Source organism: Lutjanus erythropterus, chromosome 11, assembly GCF_056507025.1.
Source record: "Lutjanus erythropterus isolate fLutEry1 chromosome 11, fLutEry1.hap2, whole genome shotgun sequence".
Lineage (NCBI taxonomy): Eukaryota > Metazoa > Chordata > Actinopteri > Lutjaniformes > Lutjanidae > Lutjanus > Lutjanus erythropterus.
The window spans coordinates 18,323,615-18,344,687 of NC_139327.1; the positions used below are offsets into that span (position 1 = coordinate 18,323,615).

The 21,073-nt window shown below is 39.2% G+C and overlaps 1 protein-coding gene across 1 annotated transcript in view; it reads right to left on the bottom strand.

Moving 5' to 3' along the window:
* LOC146318902 (voltage-gated potassium channel subunit beta-2) overlaps nucleotides 1–7,432 on the bottom strand; it is a 34,245-nt gene extending 26,813 nt beyond the window's left edge. Inside the window, exon 1 of the mRNA XM_084731113.1 lies at nucleotides 6,759–7,432. Coding sequence (XP_084587239.1) covers nucleotides 6,759–7,054 — 296 coding nt within the window. The 5' untranslated portion in view covers nucleotides 7,055–7,432. The remainder of the gene's footprint in view (nucleotides 1–6,758) is intronic.
* Between the last annotated feature and the right edge of the window lie 13,641 nt (nucleotides 7,433–21,073).

Genomic DNA, 21,073 nt, shown 5'->3' on the forward strand with positions numbered 1-21,073 from the left:
GTATCTACAGGACATGGCCAATCACCCAAATTGCAGAGCAACACTGTATCATCATCCTCTCACAACAAAGAGCAGATACACGACTTCTAAAGTCACATCACATCTCATCATAATGTAGCATTGCATGGCATATCATATCGCATTGCATCAGATCACATCATATTAAAATAAAACCGATGTGTCATTTGGTGGCCAGGCAATGATAATAGTTCCTTCAAGGCTGTGTTTACAATCTGAAGCAGGCTGCCATAACCTTAGAGAAGGCTGTCAATCCAAGAAGTTTCACACTGCACAGCAGGACAATCTGCAAAAACACTGGTCTGGTGCAAATAAAAACTGCAGACACACAAACATTCATCATTTCTGTCAATTTGCTCCCAGTAGTCGTGTCTAATGAAATCTTTCTTTAGAGCAGTCTGCAGTCCCAGGATGATCCCTGAGCAGATTGCATGGCAGTCAGCTGCCAGCAGAATGTAACTCGGAGTTGGCAATCAGCTCTTTTTTAAAGAGCTATTCAGTACAAGTTGGGATGGGGAAGTTTCCAGCTGTATAGGCAGAAAGAAAATGTGAATGCCACCCGCTGTGACGTTTGAGAAGAGAAGAGGGTTTAATGATCTCCTGTCCTGTTAAAGCTCAGTGAGCGCCGCCGCCTACACAGATATGTGGATGCTGCTGCAGCCACAACTTTTCACTTTATTCTGTTTTCCAGACTTCTAACAAATTCCAACTTTAAGTGAGTGGAGATAAATCCACATAATCACTCTGACTAAATCTTCATCCACACACAGGCTTGGCCTTCTCCTTCACTCTACACAGTGTCCATCATCATCATCATCATCGCTTTAAACACCAGTGACACACTCATCAGAAAGCTATATTACACTAAAATCAATGACTTTGGAGCTTCAATTCACATCCATAGAGCACCAGCTGCTCCATCTTGCACTTCTGTATCAACAAAAATAAATGTCTTTAGATACATCTGTTCACTTCTCCGCAAATCAGAAGGCTGAGTGACTTTGTGGTCTCAGGAAATGATGAGATAGATGACCATGTTTATGATGACATATTATACAACAGATTGCATAATGAAAATGTCCTTGAAAGGGCAGAAATTTTATATAACACGTCTATCACTCAGAAGCTCAGCGCAAAGCCTGTTTCTTCTAACTCTGATCCTCTCTAAACTGCAGCGTCACCATCCAAGATAAAATGCTCCAGCTTATTTACATAATGATGTTTCTCCTTGACAAAATGTTTCCTGCAAAACTTACTACCAAAGTTCAATAAATCTCTTATGTAAGTGGAGTTTTCTGCAAATAAACACGTCCATTCATGTTGAATAACTAAGTCAAGTTACCCTATATTAATCCCTGTAGGGTTTTCTCTTCATTTAACCCATCTAAGTGTTGCGTGGCATCCAGAGACCAGCTCCATCTCTAAGGTCAGTGCCTTGATCAAGGGCACTGACAGGAGAATTAACCTTAACATACATGATGGCAGAGGAAACCAAAGCACCCGGGGGAAACCCACACAGACATTTGGAGAAAAGCAACATACATCCAGGACTCAAACCCAAGGCTTTCTTGCTGTGAGGCCACAGAGTGAAACATTTTTGTCACCATGCTTCCCCTATAGTATCATGTGAAGGGGCTCAGTTTGTTCACTGTTTTACTTAAGTTAGTAAGTTAATTAGTTAGTTAATTGTGTTCTTCATTTGTGGGGCTCATCACTGTGACTTAATGTTCATCATGTTCATCTGAGTGCAGTTTGTAGAAACAAACACTTTCCATCTAAAATTCTACTACTTTTCAAGGAAATTAAAGTTTCAGCCTGTTGTTGAGTGCATTTCCACTAAGACCCATGAAAATCAGAAAACTTTTGTCAGCTTCTGAAAGGAGGGCATGTCAGAAAATGTTTGGGAACCACTGAGTTAGCTTGTGTATGAAAAAGGGATAGCTTTTTTTCATTCATTTACATTTTAATTTTTGTGCACAACTATACAACAAATGTGTACAGTATGAATTCGATATTTAATACACACATTTTTTATATTTACTTTTTTTAAGCTTCTCCTAGCACTGTGGAATTGTCACCTTTGCCAATTCCAGCTGGATTTCGTCCTCGACATAAATGCTCAATAATTGGTGGCTGAAATAAAATACTGCAAGTACTCAACGAATCAGAACGAATACACAAATCAACGAATTCAGTGATGCAGGCCCCACCCCCCAAGCCAGGCTCGGGGTGGCCAATCTGGAGAAAGAGGAAGATTCCTGTTGGACTGAGCTGGTTGTTGGGCTGTGAGGACCAGTGACAGGGTCGGTAAACACAATAATTTTATGAAAAGCTCAGGAGGTTACGATTGGTCACCTGATTGATGACGTAATTGTGTTTGACCTTTAAGTGTGAGTAAGACATAAAAAAGACAAGATGGAGAATAGAAAGAGAAAAGGATGAACAGAAAAGAAATAAAAAAATAAAAAAATAAAAAAAAGCTTCACAAGCTGATGCAGCAAATGTGCCAAACTCAGAAACTCAAGCTCACAGCTTGAGAGAGACGGAACAGAACAAGCGCCAGAAGTTGATGGTGACAATGAGACAGGTATGTTTGTTTAGGCTATAGTGCCAAGATGTCTAGCGTGCAAAAATATACAACATGGATGCCTACAAACCACATATATGCTGGTATAATGGGTTGTGAATTAAAGTGGGCTGGTCAGAGGTATAACATTCCCAGGCTGAAATGAATCCCCCTCCAGCTCTGCCCAGCAGGGACTTTTTGGAGGTTAAAAAAGTGTCCCAGAAACGTAATTTAGACCCTGGTCCCTGCTGTTTAATATTGCATCACATGTGAAATATATTTAGTTTTTAAATAGATAAATATTGTCCAGTATGAAGTCTAGACATCTCACGCAGTGACACATTGTCGTTGCTCTGATAGCTGCAGAGATGCTAACAGCTGTTTTTGACTTCCTCAGACCGAAGCAGACATAAAGAATGCAGAGGATCATTTGTGGTGAGCCTCTACATGAAATGTGCATGTAGTTTAGCCAGGCTGAAGGCATTTATCCTCATTGAGGCTGTAACTTTGAGGTATTCCCTCAGACATGTTGTTTTTCCTGTGGGTTTGGTGGGTTTGGATGAAAGGTTTCGCTTCGCATTAAGTTTGTCTACACTAAGACAGTCTGAGGACAGAGTTATTAAATGCTTTTAGCAGAACTGCTTTTACTTCAACCTGTCAAAAAAAAATCAGAAGCCACAAATTACAGTATGTTTTAATATGTCTATCCTGTTATTTTATTCAAAGACAAGATTAGGCACTCAGCCCTCATAATCTGTTTGTCAAAATTCAACTGTTTGTCTCAGTCTCAGACAAATTTTCTCTGCACTTAGGAGACCAGCGGATGTGGAAAATTGTTGTTTCCAGCAAAACCAGCAAATTAGAGAGAACGCAAAGGTAGCTTGTTAGCTGTGGTGTTGATTACATATAATCACATTCAGCCACAAGGGAGTTCGAATCATCACACAAATGAACAATCATTACACAAATGAACCGAGGCTAACATACCACACACACAGGCTGCACGGAGACTGGTGCCATCACAGACATGAGGTGAAAGAGGACATTCACAAACACCAGCTCCAGTGATGGAAGCAGCACTGTCAAAGATGGAGGAATCATTTCAGCTGCATCATACTCTGATGTGTCATTCGTTTATGTCAGTTATTAAAATGTATGCCACTGGGAAATGGCACCAGTAGATTTGAGAGTAAATGAGGCATGTTTCCTGTCACTTGTTCGTACGAATGATACTCTTTCTCTGCAGATTTTGATCCTTTTTCTGGTTTTGAGTCGTGATGCTGACTTGTCTTCACACCAGAGTGACACTGCCACCTAGAGGAAACTTCACTGGAGTCTTCATGGCTGTGTGAGCCTGTTTGGGATGTAGTGCATCAAATAAAATGCCATGTTGAGTAATGACAAGCCTAGTTCCTCAAAATTAGGTTTATATATGAGTATTTTCAACAGTCAATAAGTCAGTCTGTGATATTCTACACACAGATATAAACTTTTGTTTTTGATCTGATTTTTCATGAGTTGACTTCTATGCACACGAAAGCTTTATTTCTCTCAAATTGCTTTGTTGTTTTGATGCTGCACATCTTATCAGTTCACAAGTTCACAGGTCAAGTCCAACCAGTCGTGACTCATTGTATGATTTGTAATTGTTCAAATAAAGAATTCTCAAAGCCTTCTCTTGTTTGTTTGTTTGTTTGTTTGTTTGTTAGTTAACATTTCTTGGTGCAAAATATTTTTTTTGAAAAAAAAAAAACTGTTTTTAGAAACTCATGTAAATGACACATGTACAGGTGTGTCTTGGATTGATCACAATAAACGGTCACTCTAAAATATGCTGTTTGATTTTGAAAAAAAAAATATTAGGCATTAAACTATGGCTATTTCACATCAGGCTACAAATAGACTGCATTATTTCTCCAGAGGGCAAAATCATGACCTGCCCTGCTCTACCTCTGATTGGCTAGTAATCATTGCCTTTGTTGGTTCGGGTTGGTAAGGGTTAGGGTTAAGTTAAGAATATCGGGTGAGAAAATTCACACATGTGTAAGTCACAATCGTTACTGAGGGAAGAATCAAGCAAGTCAGGCCCTACTACAAGTCGAGCAAGACAAGTCAAGAAATTGCTCAGGTCAAGCAAGTCACAAGCCAAGTCATACAAAATTCTGATGAGTTTCCACATTCAGTTAAAGGACAGCAGTCATGAAAAGTTGCTTTCAACAAAGCAAAAACTATTGCAGCCTGCTTATACCTTAGAAATCTTATATTTGATGTTATGTGGCAATCAAAAACAAACCTCCTCAATGAATAACAACGGCTCTGAAATTAAAGAGAAACTAAAGAGAACGCAGACGTGCACCTAAACACATTACATCACAGTGACTCCTTCACTGGCTGCCTTCAGGAGAATCACACCATTTCTCCTTGGCCTATTAACACATCTGTCTATGATGCATGATGCTGTTCCACATGATAGACACCTTGTGCGTTAGTCTCTGCTGGTCTACCTCGAAAAATGTAAATGTTTAATTTAAAAAAAAAAAGTCAAGTCCTTTTAAGTTGTTTGTCTCAAGTCTCAGTCAGGTCTCAAGTCATGAATACCAAGCCAAAGTCAAGTCAAGTCCTTTATCAGTGTTAGTCAAGCAAGTCTAAAGTCCTCAAATTTCTGACTTAAATCTGAGTCAAGTCATGTGACTCGAGTGTCTGAAGTTTTTTTTTTTAAATATCCACAGTTCAATGCCTAATAAAAGTCGTTTTTCAAGATCAAACTGCACTTTTTTGCTTTTAGTGTGACCATTCAAAGACACACCTGCGCAGTAATCATGCTGTTTGATCAGCATCTCTATATGCCACATCTGTCAGGTGGATGGATTATCTTGGCAAAAAAGAAATGCTCAGTATCTCAGACTTTTGGGGAAAAGATTTTGGGGAAATAAACCTTTGGTGTGCACAGAAGAAGTCTTCAATCTTCTACTTCAACATAATGAAAACAGAAGCAAAGACAAAAGTGATGCATTTATATTTTTGCTGAGTGTAGGATGATGAAATATGCAACAACACTGAATATCTCCTATGTTTATGCTGTAATGTACGTCCTCTTGTCTTGTGTCACATTTTAGTGAAAATAGATTCTATGACAACCTTTTCATCCCAAAATAGCAACATTGAGCACTTTCAACTGAGAAAGCACTGTAACAACCAACCGCCCGTCCCCTGCTGTCAAATCATGCATCATTAACCCTGAACTTATGCCCCTCTGATGTTGACCTTGTCAAGCTGTCTTTTTCAATAGAAATTAGACAGTGGTTCATGTACAGGTCCCACATAAGTTACTGTATGCTGCGTTAACATCAGTGATCCTGCACACTAACCAGATGTTTCTGCAGTCCAGCCACATTTATTCAGCACTGCTGCTGTGCTTTGAAATCTCATCAAACGTGTGATTTTTCTTTCTAGGTCACTGGTGGGGGAAAAAAACTGCAAATATATTTCCTTTTTTTTCCACCCATGAATGATGTCTCCACTCACTGCCTTCAATTGCAGCCCTCTTCAAACACACAACCACATCCATGCATTAGTAATATATTAGAAAAATATGAATCATCTTATTTAAATGGATCAACCAGAGATGGCTGAGTGCTCAGGATGGTGTGACATTCTCCCGCTCTGACTCTCAGGATCAAACGCCTTATTAAATCTGCAGGTATGACAGATTTATGTGTATATTCAGTTGTTATTTGCCAGAATTTGTTACACAGGTATGTTTTTACCACTTTAATGTGCAGGTTAAAATCAGTTTGAACAACGAATGTAGAGAAAAGATGGCTTAATTTTCTATTTAATTAGTTTATCTGCCTGTATATAATATAATATCTGCTAGTGTGTTTTTTTTATCCTTTATCTTTTTAATTTTTTCGTATTTTTCCCTTTTGTCTTTCTTTTCCATTCATTAATATTTGTTTTTCTTTCTGATTGTTGTTTCTTGCTAATTGTATTTATGCACTGGAGAGCGCACTGATCAAGCCTCTCTGAGGGTTTAATGCACGTCTCCATCACAGCTGCAATTTGTATAAATGTGATCAAATAAATCAAATCACATTTTAAAGTGTTTTATATACATTTGTCATAATTCTCCTTTGCCCCTAAATATTCCCCTTTCTGTCTCCCTCCCTCTCACCTGTATGTCATCGCAGAGCGCTCAGCCTCACACTCGGCCAGGGAGAGGCCACATTCCCTCAGGTAGAGCTCCAGGCGGCGTCGCTCCACCAGCCTGTGTGCCGCCTCCAAGATCTGAGAAGCCAAGGCCTCTGACTCGGTCCTCTGGTCTGAGCTCTTGCTGCTCCGGGCTCCAGATTTGGCCACAATGCTCCCTGAGGAGGAGGACGCCTTGGGTTTCTTACTGATGCCATAGAGGTCTTCCACTGAGTACTTCCCTCCTTTACCTCCTCCAGTTCCTCCACGGCTGGCAAACATTGTTATCTGCAATCAAGGTGCTGCAAAACTGATGAAAATCACCTCTCTCTTTCGCTCAGTTTTTGCCTGCTACATCTACTTTCTGCTTCTGAGTTCGAAACCAAACAACAAGGCAGTGCTATTTTGATAGAGATTCATGAAGATTTGAAACATCCGGCTGCTCCGAGGATGTCAGACATCAAACAGCTGGAAACAAGAACTTAAAGCACCTGTAAAATATCAAAAAGTCTTGATTGCTCCTTTGTGGAGTCGAAATCCAAAATAAAACAAAGCCAGTCCCAACATGTCAGCAGCAACACCCAGTCACAAACAATGACTCCTGCTGATGTGAGGTGCTTCTTGAGTAAAAGTGGATAGGAAAAGCAATCAGCATCTTTCTGTCTTTATCTCTTAAAAGAGGGATTTGTGTTGAAGCCCCACCAGCTTACATTTGTTCAGATTAAGAGAGCTCCCGGATGAAGTATCTGTACTTCTGCGGCTCTCATATAATCTGACTCAATGAAGGCTGTGAGAGGTTACCTCTCTGACCTTTTCTTCAGATATTGAGTAGTAATATTTTTTTTCACCTACATGGACAATTATTAGTTGATCTGCAGGGGCAGTGTCATCATAACTCACAGCCTTGCTGCCTTCCAGCTCCCGTTGGCTCGGAAACAAAGAGAGTGGCTTCCTCCCAAAGCCTGGCGCCAGCTTCAGGCTCGAGCTGAGTGTTATTGTCGGGGTCCGGGTTAATGTGCAAGCTAAAGCCCCTGTGACTGATTTTCACACAAACAATAAAGGAGCCCAGAACGTGTGAACTTCTTTCAACTGGAGGGGAAAGTAGACTCTCTTACCACTAATGTCCAGTTCATTAAAAAAGGAAAGGACATTGTCTGCAAAGAGAAATTAAATCAAACGGAAAACACTACGGAAACACGGGAGGTTGGAAAGTGGTGATGCTGATAGAGAGGATTACTTATCTTCTCAACAGTGTTATGTAAAGAAATCCATCTTCTAATCTCTTATGTGCATAACTGTGAACTCCCTGTTTAAAAAAACAATACTGGGAGCAAAAATTAATCTTACATGAAATTGCTTATTTTACTCTAACCCTCCATAAAACAACTGCAAGGTGATATTAAGAAGATATTTAAAAAGAAGAAGAAAAGCAAACAATCAGATTTGTCATGATTCATATCATCACCTTGGAATTATAAGATTCTGTCTGATGTTTTTGTCAAAGTTGAGTTATTCACATATTTTAGGTGTATGCATTTTTGAACTGTCACACAATACAATAAGCATAAATTAATTATGAAATATCATCACACATCTTGAACACATTTATTGAACGAGAAGCTTGGAAATAAAATACACTACATGTAATTAAGCTTCCAATGTAGGTTAACAACATTAACTGTCTTGCTGTCTCTTCATCCAACCTCAGAAAGTTCTGGGTAAGTCAGTAACATTATGAGATGTTATGTTCACTGGAACACATACAGTATATGTGTGTGTAGTGTTCATAATTAGGTGAGGAAAAATGTAAGATCAGACTGTTATTTTGTTTGAAGCGACCAGTAACCCAAAGATCTTGGTGGATATGAAAAAATGTGTAAAAGAAAACTCAAGATCAAGGATTTTATTGATGTCTCATCAAAGACAGCAGTATAAATGTATTTTTTAAAATTGTTTTAGATCATGTTATCTTCATTGTTAGCTAGCTACCATGTTAGCGTCTTTCACTGTATCCACAATCACATACTACGCGCTATGTGTACTATCATTCAATATACTTTTGTGTGGGTATCTTTTTTGATGTACTGCTCAGCACGTATCACGTCACTTCCTGAGAACCTCCTTGCCAGTTGGTGATATGTAACCATGGTAACCTGCGCCAACGACAATCTAATTTAAAAAGTATATTTTGCTCAGCAAAGTGAAACCTTACGTACATTTATGCTGGTGTAGTGTCCAGTGTTTGCATACTGTAATATTTCCCCTGCCATAGTATACACCTCGTGTACTGTTGGTTTCACACTAAGGTTTTGGACATACTAAAAAATCTCACATGCTGTTCTAGCATACTAATTCATGCATTTGGATGGAATTTCAGATGCAGCCGCAATGTTAGTTTACAAACAGTTGGCAAACACTAAGTTAGAGGACAAATTCTTTTTTTTTTCCCTGTGGCTGGAATAGAGTTTAAACTTCAAAAGACCTGACCTCTTGATTATAGCCTTAACTGCCTGCCAGAATAACATAGGAAGCTAGTAAAAATGGTAAGGCTAGCTAGGAAGTGTTTGAATGCAAACGTTAACTGTTGTCTCACGGTAGCTTCTGGGTTATTAAATATGGCCTGTTATCCCTCTGGATTTTCTCTATCTGTTTTCTTTTCAGTTGCTGATGAATCAGGAAGCAATGAAATTATGACATTTGGTCAAATTCCCTCTCGTTATAGGACTTACAACCTGGAACACAGCAGTATGACATTTGAGCTTCCCACCATAAGTGTGACATAAGAAAATGGCCGCCACGTGAAAATGGTGAATTGCTTCTTTTTGCATGTTTTGTGAGATAGACCCTTATAATTCTCAACAGGAAATTAGTTCTTTGGATTAGAAGGTTCTATTTGTATTTTACCTGTTCCAAAAATAAAACATTTACAAATTTGATATGATTTTGATGCTGTGCATTTAGAAGACATTAAGCATGTCTTTCATTTTCATGCGTGAACTTGTTCCACATATCATTTTTGCTGTCTGGAGCGCAAAAACGTTGAAGCTCAATATCTCAGAATCGCTCAGAACACGGGCGGGTGAAGTGGGTGAAAATGTTTGCATGACATCCTCTACAGTAGGTGAAAGGTTGTGTACATAATGACCGCTCAGTGACTTAATCAATGAATGAAAGTGCTTCGGTGCACAAAAGTCAAGCTCATTGACTGTCTGAGGATCCATTCATACATCTGTCTGTCTCTCTCTGCTCCTCCGTCTTCCAGCTGTCATGGTGACCATCGCACTATCTCTAAGCTGTGGTCCTTCCTGACTTCCTGCTGCAGTGGCTTTTAGAAGCAGAGATCATCTGGGATTAAGCTTCTATAATCGCTCTTTCGATTGACCACAGTCAACACAGGCAGCTGGAGGAGCTCCGTCTTGATCTTCAGTGTAAATTACAACGCTGAGTGATTCCAGGCCACAGAGACTGACTGATGGCCTCCACCAGCGCTAAGTGCTGGGATTATTATGATGTGCGGTAGGAGAAGAGCTAGATGGAAAAATATATGTTTGCATTTGTGTGAGCGGTCTCCACATTGTATAACTGTCAGATATCTGGGTTAGAACAGCGGAGTTTGTTTTTAGTAATCGGTTGCGTAACTGTGCAAAGATAGATTTAGTGTGTCTGACAATATAGTAACTCAGAGATATAAAGCACAAAACTGTGATGGAGTCGGACTATTTTCTGCCACCGTGTACATACTGTACAGTGATGAGAGGGGAGCCAGTTCAAATGTTTGTCAGAGAGGTAGATTTACTGCAGATGGAGGCGTTTTTCCCCATGTGTGGCAGAAAAAACATGACTTTTAATCAGATATCATGCTACCCCTGTTCCGGATTCCTACCCAGCTTAGTCATCCACTTGTACCTTTGAACACTGCTGCACCGAAGGGTGTCAGATTCATTTTATTGTAACTACGAGAGCTGTGGGGCAGAGACGGTCTGCAGAAGTCAAATCGCAAAACCATACTAAAGGAATCCTTTTGTCCATGACCCCTTGAATGAAGCATTTGGTGCCACTATCAGCAGGACAACATGATTTGTCTGCACCTTACAAAACACTTTGATTACACAGAAATAACTTCTTTCATAAAATACCTGACAACTGTGGTCATGGTTAAGGAGACAGTTCACCCCAAATTAAAAGTATATATTTTCCTCCGGCCTGTAGCGCTGTTTATACATCTAGATTATTCTGGTGTGTGTTGCAAAGCTTTGGAGTCAACTGTAGAGATGTCTGCCTTCTCTCCACTGTAGTGGGACTAAATGGCACTCGGCTTGTGGTGCTTAAAGCACCAAAGAAAAAAAAAAATACAGTTAGAAAAAATTCAAAACCAGTGTCTCTTTCCAGAAATCATGACCCAGTTACACAAGATAACCCACAGACCTTGTTATGAGCAGTTTCATGTAGGAACTTTCTTTCTGCAGAAGAATCTGCTTGAACTAGAACTTTTTTTTTCGACTAGAAAGAAGGTTTTACATGAAACTGCTCACATCAAGGTCTGTGGATTATCTTGAGTTTTTCCAAATGCATTAGTGTGTTGTGCAACACGAATTGAGTGTCATTTAGTCCCATTATATTGGAGAGGAGGCAGACATCTCTACAGCTGATATTTTCAAAAATTCTGCAACTCACATCCAAAAAATCTAGACGCATAAACAGCACCACAGGCCAGAGGAAAATTATGTAGTTTTGATTTGGGGTTGAAAAAAAACATGACAGTCGGTAGAAAATCCCGAGGTCAGCTTTGATGATGTTTTGTTGACCTCCTCCCTACATGGACTTATAATAATACCATCTGACTTCCTACAGCTGCAAAAGAACTTCAGCACTTGAATGTAAACATCCTGTTTGTCGTTTTGTGGAACTTGCTGGAACGACGGATGCTTTAGCCTGACATCACATTGGTGGATTGGTCATGAATATAAATTAGTCTGTGAATTATAACTCTCATTCATCAACCTCTTGTTCATTTTTGATTTCCAGTAGACCAAAATGCAGCTGGACTCAACTGGAGAGACCAACAACCAGTCAGGGACAGGTGGAAATCCTGAATCATCTATTGGACGGTGGTCAGATCTCCCTATCAAAGCAAATGAAACATGAGCTCACAGATTTGTCTGGCTGTCATTCCCAGTCTTATAAATGTTTTATTTGGCACCTCTTTGAGTCAGAGAACAACTGAAATTCCCTCAACATGATACCTTAAATTATTACAACAATGTGGAATTGGTATAATTCACTGAATTCATGAAATAAAAACCTTCACATAACCAACAGATTGACAGGTTTTATTTGAGCTGTATGATCAGATATCTGGATATGCGCCACTGGGTTCACAGATTGCATTTACTTAAAGGACCAGTGTGTAGGATTTAGTGGCATCTAGCACTAACCTATGGCTGTGAAAGTCATGCAAAACGCAAAAGTCCATATTTAGAGCCAGTGTTTGGTTTGTCTGCTCTTGGCTACTGTAGGAACATGGCAGTGCAACGTGGCTCTGTGGAAGAGGACCTCCACCCAATCTTACACACTGGACTTTTAACTGTAGTTCTGCTTTCTGTTGAGATGCTGAATGAAGTGAAGGTCGGGGGCTGCTGACAAACAACATGCTCTCTGGAAGCACAAAATTCAATAAACCAATCAGTAAAGATCCTCCCCCACATTCCCACAAACTCATTTCCTTTCAGCAAACAGGAAGACAATATCTAACCCTCCCCCTTCTCTGAACCCTACTTCCCTCTAATTATTTTCATACAGTCCTCAAATGCAACCCTTTCTGTCTTGTCACAGACAAAAGACAAAATATGAAATTTTACACAAGTCGTTATTGAGTTTTTATGATGGTGTAGGTCTTCACCTCCCCTTTTTCAAATATTATCGTTGTTATTGTATTGTGTATTTATTGCTTCTATAATTGAATAATGACAATATGCATAATGAATCATTTTACATAATGTCATTAATGTCACAATAATGAATGACTGGTCAGAGGAAAATGTTTATTCATACAACCTCTTCAACATGTTTAAAATAATATTTATACGTAAAAAGACACAGAATATCCCTCCAAACTCGTCCTCGTGGCTGAGGGACGTGGTGCTCTTTCTAAAGTTGTAGAAAATCAGCTTTTCGCTGCAGGAACATCATGAGAAATTCAAATCTACTTGGGGTCTGATCATACAATACTTTAATAATCTGAAGACTCTATTTCATGCATGTTATTTATTTATTTAGTTTGTGTATAATAGTGAATACTGTAAAGTGCTGTTTGACATTTGGTGCATGTGATTTGCTAATTGTTTTGGGGGTTGGAGATAAGAACTGGACAGTAGAAGTGCACAGACAAATCCATATCAGTATCTCTTCAAACCAACAATATTTTCTCTAACATATATCTATCTATACTGAGCATATATAAATTACATATATATAAATTAAATATAATATAAAATAAATGTTTTATTTTCTTACCTAATACTCACTGGCAACGCATTTGTTGTGCTTTCAAAGTTGATTTAATACTGACATATAATTCATTATGAAATGTATTTCCACACCCTCATACTGTACTTTTCAGCTTTCTAACGTTTTATTTTTGTTAATTTTATTTTATTTTTTTAACTAAACTCATTTTAATGACCTGAGCCTCGCCACCAGTATCCCTTTAACTGCGCACTGAGCAATACTGTATATAATACATTAATGCAAACACTGGGGGGGTCTTGCCTACCAGTTGGCTCAACATGCTTTAAAAATGCAGATCATGTAAAAAAAAATACAGCTGATGTGTTTAACAGCATGTGTGTATGAATATGAATTCCCCCTCTGACTCCTGCCACACCTCCACCTGTGGTCGGTCAAGCGAAACGTGACTCTGCTTTTCCTTCAGGCTGCGACGTCCTCTGTTCACCGCCAGGAGGCGACAGAGCAGCGCAGCTGAGCGGCTCTGCAACGCCGGATTCAAAGTTACCGTGTGGGGGATCAATGAAAAGCTATATTTCAGCTCAGTCTGAGACAGAGGACAAGTCCTCTGTGTGATGTGTCAAAGAGACAGACACAGACACCAGCAGTTTAAGATGCTGTTGAACGCCCCACACCTAAAACTCAACAATAAAACATCTTTATAAACAGCGGAGGAGCACGCAGAGCGAATATGGATCAGACATGACTTGTCGAAGCTGCGGAGGAGAAGTCCCTGAACTCCTGGTCATTTCACACACGCTGCTCCTTCTCTGCTCCATCCTCTGCTTTAGTCGATCCAGACATGAGGAGGCGATGGCGCAGGCTGCACACCGTGCTGCTGGTTGTGAGGAGCTCACTGTGAACACGCTGCTGCAGACGCAAAAATATTCGGGCATTAAAAGGCTCTGTTGTATGAGTGACACGGGCGGATCGATTCAGGCAGCAGGTTCTCTGATGGACAACTCCCGGATGTGCTGAGAGACACTGCATGCACAGACAGACAGCTGTCTCCATGCATGTCCGGCATACAGAGGGTCTAGAGGTTTTCCATATTTCAACATTACGATAACTTATTTTTTTTCTGCATGAATCAAGATAAACATGAAGAAAAAGCAAATCTTATTTTCTCTCATTATTACTGTAGAAAAAAAACTATACTTTCTGTACACTAGAGGGCGCGCGCTCATAACACAGTGAATAATGCCAAAGCTTTTTTTGGGGGGTAAATTCTTCTATTCTGGGAATGTGTATTTGATGAGGCGTGGTGGTCACTGCCCAGGGTTGATTACACTTAGGGTAGACTGGGGACAGTTACAACACAGGATGATTGCAAACAGGATTGGGGAGTAACAGATTACACATAATAGGATTATGTAATTAGGATATATATTAAAAAAAATGTATTCCATTACAGTTACAGGAAAAACAAAGTCATGTACACTACCACGCGCAGTGTGCACATATTGCAACACTTTCAGCATTATTTGGTCTTTAAATCTGAAAAGTGACAGTGACATTTCTGCCTTCAGCTGTGAAACTGCTGTCATCATCCACGAATTGATGTTAGCTACACAAACCAACAGCTAACATCAGCTACACAAACAAACTGCAGACCTTAGCTAACCACACCAACTGCTAACATTAGCTACGTAGACCATCTGCAACACTAGCTACACATAAATACAGTTAGCTAACTAACATGTCTCCTAATGCTACAACTGGATAAGTGTCTTTTATTATACTTAAAGTGTAAGTATGAAATGCAAATAATGTACTTAACCAAATAAATTTAAATGTTTATAATGACCTCAATTAATCTAAAGGAGCATTCACATATAACAAAACAAGGAATAGCTGGACAATTAATCAACCTAATAATGGACATAAAACATTATATTAGGCTAAACAATGTAACTACGTTTGCTATTAAAATAATTCAAAATAATAGAAAGTAATCAAGTTACACTATTTTAATATTGTGACACTTTGGTTACTGACTACATTTATAACAGGTAATTATTAATAATAATAAGTAACTGTCTCAACCTTGTTTTGTTGACTTTGTAGTGAATGTTTAGCATGTGTCAAGGTTAGTGTGTTAGCTGGATGTCCTGTTATGGTCTACAGGGTGGGGCAGGTTGAAACAAGTTGTTGTAACTGTCAACAGGCTAAGCAGTCATATCCAAACAGACCATACAACAGTATTTTTCAACATAAATGACTCCTTGTTGCAGTTTGTAGAATAAATAAAAGTTTCTGTTTCTGTCTAACACTGAAATATAGAGATTGAAGAGCATCTGTAAGATCTGCCCTAACAAAAACAACTAAAACTCAATAACTTATTTAATAAATATTACTAAATAAATAACACTATAATATTATTGTAAAACAATGCATGTTGCAACTGTCCCCTGATTGTGTTGCAGCTGTCACCAGAGTTAAAGTCAGTTGCAATATCTCACTTATTCCATTCAAATAAAGATTGTGAATTATATTTGTTAGATTATAATTATAAATATTAGGTTGGTCTGGTCCAAATAGTCTCTGTGCAACTGTGAGTAACTAAAAGAAATGCAAGAAGTGTTCCAACCGTCCCCAGTCTCCCCTTTTATTTTCTGTAATCTGATTACATTCAATACTGCACACATACACACTTTTTGTAAACCTAGTTGTATTGCATCCAGATGCTGGCGAAATCATAACCATATGCTGCTTCCTCAGATTTCTAAGTGGGTTCTGCACAGTGAACAAAGGTGCAAGGACTCAGAAACACACACACACACACACACACACACACACACACACACACACACACACACACGGTCCTGACTACCCTGCAGATTGTCACAACGTGAGCCAGAAAACACGGTTTGTTCACAGGGTCAGTCATAAACGTGAGTGGTCATGTTTTTACAGTATAATCAGCAGATGTGATGGATGTCATTTATCCAAACCAGGCTGGAACAATGGGTGTAGGTTTGGGGGGTGTTTTAATCTGCAGGCCTGCTGTGTAAGAAGCTTCATTCATGCACCCCAAAAAAGTGACTGAATCTGGTTCAGACTTTACATTTATGAGCTAAATCAGCTCTCAGTGCAGTAACTCACGTGTCCATGACTGTTTATATGAATATTCAGTGTTTACTGCTCATTTACTTGGTAAACATCTATGAAAACAGCTAATTTACAATGTAGAAAAAGAAGGTGGGACATAGAGTTAAGGTAAACAGCTCTGACCACAATACAAATAGAAGGACTAGACTTCACTGTAATCATGAAAAACAGAGCAAACAGACAAAGCTGAGGGTTTTACTGCAGCATGAAAAGCAACTCTCAGATATTTTAAACTCACTGTAAAAAAACCACGCACACACACACACACACACACACACACACACACACACACACACACACACACACACACACACACACATATATATACATACATATATATGTTTTATCTTTAAAAACTAAAGAGTTTCAACTTGAATGAACATGAAAAGACAAGTTGAGCATAGAGAAGTTAATGATTCATACCAAATAAAGTTTTCCAGTCAAATAAACTTGAATCTGAACTCAGGTGAGAAAACATGTTCAGTAAGCATAAGACATTAAGTTGAACCAACAAATCTTCAGCCACAAATCTGATTTTCTTCCTACATTTTCTCACTTTAAAACTTACAGCTGCAGCTGCTCCTGTTGGAGCTGCTTTGTTCAAACATCAGCACAAAGACAATGTGTGAAACTTCTCCCAGTGAATTTATTAAATTTTAAGTGTAGTGGGTCTGAATTCAACACTAACCTTTATCATGGTTTGTAATGTTTTTATTAAAAATAAACTATGATTTATCTTAAAGTGTATTGGAGACGTTCATTCACATTCATTCAACTTATCAAGTCAAAGTTAGAAAAACTAACTTATAAGTTCTGAAGTGTTTTGAAAATAAATACTAGAAATAAAAATGTGAGTATTTACATGAAAGGTATAATCTGCAACATTTTCTGAAAGAAAGCCATGTATAGATTCATATGAACATAATCCTTATTTTATTTATATCACATATGACTCACTAGATGTGTGTGGTGATGTCTGTATCTGCAGAGACTCTGCCCTTGTATGCTTGTATTTTCTTATTTTACTCTCATTCAACCCAAAATGCTGATATTTGACATCCTGGTGTGTTTAGGAACAGCTTGAACAAATCCTATTGACTCTTTATGAGAAAAGCTGAGTTAATTTCATGAAATTCCCGCATGATTTTTTTTTACAGTGCTGATGTTATTTGGTGGTTTCTCCTGAACAGTGTGCAGACTAGAACCTCAAAAATGTCTGGTGGTGAGAAAAGGCTGTTTGTCTTACAGACGAGACAACTTTTGGTGGAAGGATGCACATTTTTCAGTTGAGGGTAAAGATTTATACTTGTGGGGTTCAGAGGTATGGGGCAGTTAGGGTGAGTTAGGACATGAAGGTGAGGCCTGTACGAGAGGTTAAGCACAACACAGAAGAGTAAACTCATCAATCTGAGTTCAATAAGACAAGTTCAAAACGGAAATCAATCACACTGATCAGAAACATCTTTAACATGACATGTCTGCCATTCCTGATCGCGGTCTTCTTAATCAACTTCAGACACTCTCACTCACGCTCCTTTATGTCATTTAAAACCCCACCACTTCTTTTGACTTTCGGAGCAATTTGATCGTTTTCCCCTACATTTTAATCCGCCCCCCCAGCATCGTGGTCCTTGACGCATGTGGATTGAGTTTCAGAATATGGGGTGATTCACACAGAGAGGATAAGAAGCAGGGAAGGTCACACTCCTTTCATTTCCTCACAGAAGGCAACGAGCACATCTTAGCGGAGCGGAAAACAAAAGGGCGCCACAGGGGAGACGGATGGCTGCTGTGTGTGTACTGAAAGCTGAGACAGAGCAGGGACCTGCAGACACCTTTGGAGGGGCCAGTCGCTCCTTCTGAAGGTGTTAACGTTCACATTCACATTCCTCTTCCCACTAACACCTCCAGCGTACACATGATCAGTGGTTTGAATAGGATACCAGCTATTATGGAGTCATAATATGTATTGGAAACCTATTTGGCTTTATGAATAATCAATTTTTATGAGCAAACAGATGCACAAAGGAGCAGGCTGGACATGGATTTATACAACTGTAGCTAATGCCAAATACAGAAAAGTCAAATAAATTGAGAATACACCAAAATAAATGAGTTCTGAAGATGACAGGCTGGAAGTAGATAATAAAACAATATTTGAATCCTCAGTACAACAAATAATAACAATAATAACAGTGAGGAGACAGCAGGGGCCTGTAATCTAAAGGTTTACATTGATTAACTAGATTAAGTGCATGATGAAAAGAACAAAGCTAATTCCACGTCAAACTGCACTGCAGCATGAACGTATAATTAAGTTCTTACAACCTTTATTTGACCAGGTGGGTCAGCTAAGAACAAACTCTTATTTACAGCGATGGCCTGGCACAAACTCCTGCAAAGTCAACAGATCTGCTGTAGAACAGCGGGGAGCGACAACTTTCCCAGCGATCAGATCTAATACAAAACAGAGTGGAGGCGCTCTGGCGAGCAATGTGCCTCCCATCTTTCACCACAATCACGCTGCGTACACAGGTGAAAAATAATCTTAGCTGGCTGCTCGGTGGATTTGCTGCGAAATATTGGGCCATTTCGATCAAATTGTCTGCAAGTCATCTCAGGGAGGAAATCTGGCACCTGAAGCGGAGGGAGAGCAGCTCAGGAATGATAATCTCAAATCTAACTTTTTCATCTTTGAGCTTCTGCACTGTTGAGGAGAATCAAAGCAATTCTGCAGATCGAAAAAGAAAACTGACGGAAAATGAAAGCAGTCAATTGATCTAGTTTGGCATGTTAAAGGGGCATTCCACCAATTTCACAGATTAAGTTCAGTTGACTTTTCACAAAGAATACAAATCAAGGCAGGCATATGCTCGCAAACAACTAGTTTTCACAAGCAGAAAAGTTGGTAGCTGTTTCCACATGATCACACTTGAATGCAGGGTTTTAAAAAATGCCACCTGCCATTAAAGGTTCAGTAGGTAACTTCTATGAAGACAACTTTATGTCATATTTTCTGAAACTGACAGTAGTGCATGAGACAGTTAGTATGTGAAAAATCCTCCCAGTGCTCTTAATGGCCTTTACAAGACTCAACCTGGAGTTTCATTCCCAGGTCACTAAACACAGATGTTTCGGGTTGGAAGCTCAGTCAGAGCCGCCTTTGTTAGAGACTCCACCGGGCTCTGATTGGTAGTTTTAATTCAGGCACGGTAGATTCTTGCAGGCCCAGAAGATTTAGTAACAGTTTCAGCAAATATGACAAAAAGTTGTCCTTCTAGAGATTACTAACTGAATCTTTAAGATAATTATTCAAATATAGGAATAATGGCGCTCAGTTTCTGACAGTCTTTCACCATGTTGCACTCATTTCCACACACACACACACACACACACACACACACACACACACACACACAAAAATGGTGTATAATGGAAGAAAGAGACAGAAGCACTGCTCACTTTCTCACTTCTGCACACCTGCCAATAACATTTGACAAAAACTGTGAGATGCTGCCCCCTGAAACTGTGGTATCAGAAAAGAGTTGGGGAGGGGGTTTCAGGTCCATCTGACCAGCACTTCTATTGGAGCATACTGACACCTTTAAGGCTCAATTTATTCTTCTTTGAGGTAATTTTTGATTCTGAGCAGCGCCCTCTAGTGGGTGTATTGTTTAACATTCATGCCACCGTGAAGCATGCATGGAAGTATGTGGGCAGTGACAGTTTTATTGTTTGAAACAGACTAATCTATTTTCACACGTAACAGCGGCATAAATGAGCTTCTGAGCCTCATTTCAAAGTCGGTGTGTGTTTTGAAAGTTTTTTTGGTTAGATACCTGAAATAAAGTCTGTGGTTAACACAAGCTTAAGAGATTTTCATGATTTATTCTATGACATAAAATGTGCCAGGTAATACCAGACTTGTCAATTTTGAATTTTTTATGTGTCTTAAAAAAGGCAGTTGCTAATACGTAGCTAAAGGAAACTACGGTTGTTGTGGATATTAAATGTCATTGTGCTGCTAGTCACTTAGTGGGGCTGACGTTGAAGTCATGCAGCCGTTGTGTGGTGTGATTAGCTGTTTTTTCCTTCTTGATTGCACAATTGCACAAAAATCATAAAAATGGTGTTCATTTGTGAAGATTATCTTGCTAAACAAAAGTCTTAAGATCATAAACTTTTATTTGCCACAGAGGTTGTTTTCTACACTAATCCAGAAATGCAATCAGCTTTTTATGGAAGGAACCAGAGTGATACTCTGGGTTGGCTTACAAAAATACATCATGAATCTTCTTTTCCAAAGTTATTTATCAACCTGTTATCTTAGATTAGACTTGAGACTTAAAGCCTTGAACAGAAAGTCTACATTACGAGGTGTAAGGTTTGAAAGAAGTGGGAATTTAGGACACAGGGAGAGTCTGTGATCGAGTTGCATCATGGGAATTGTAGGATACCATGTTTTTGGAGCTTGACCCGCACTAGAAGCTAAACTTCAGGATATTTCGGCTTCAGCTGTTTTGAATTGACCGTTCCTCTTTTCCAATTTGTCTCCTGTGAGGCCCTCAACTTTGTGCGAGTGCCACAGTACAACACTTCAGTACACCTTTAACGCTGCACATTTGATGCAGGATCACACTTTGATTTTCTGTGCTGTTTACCGCTGTAGACGGGGTGAAACCATTT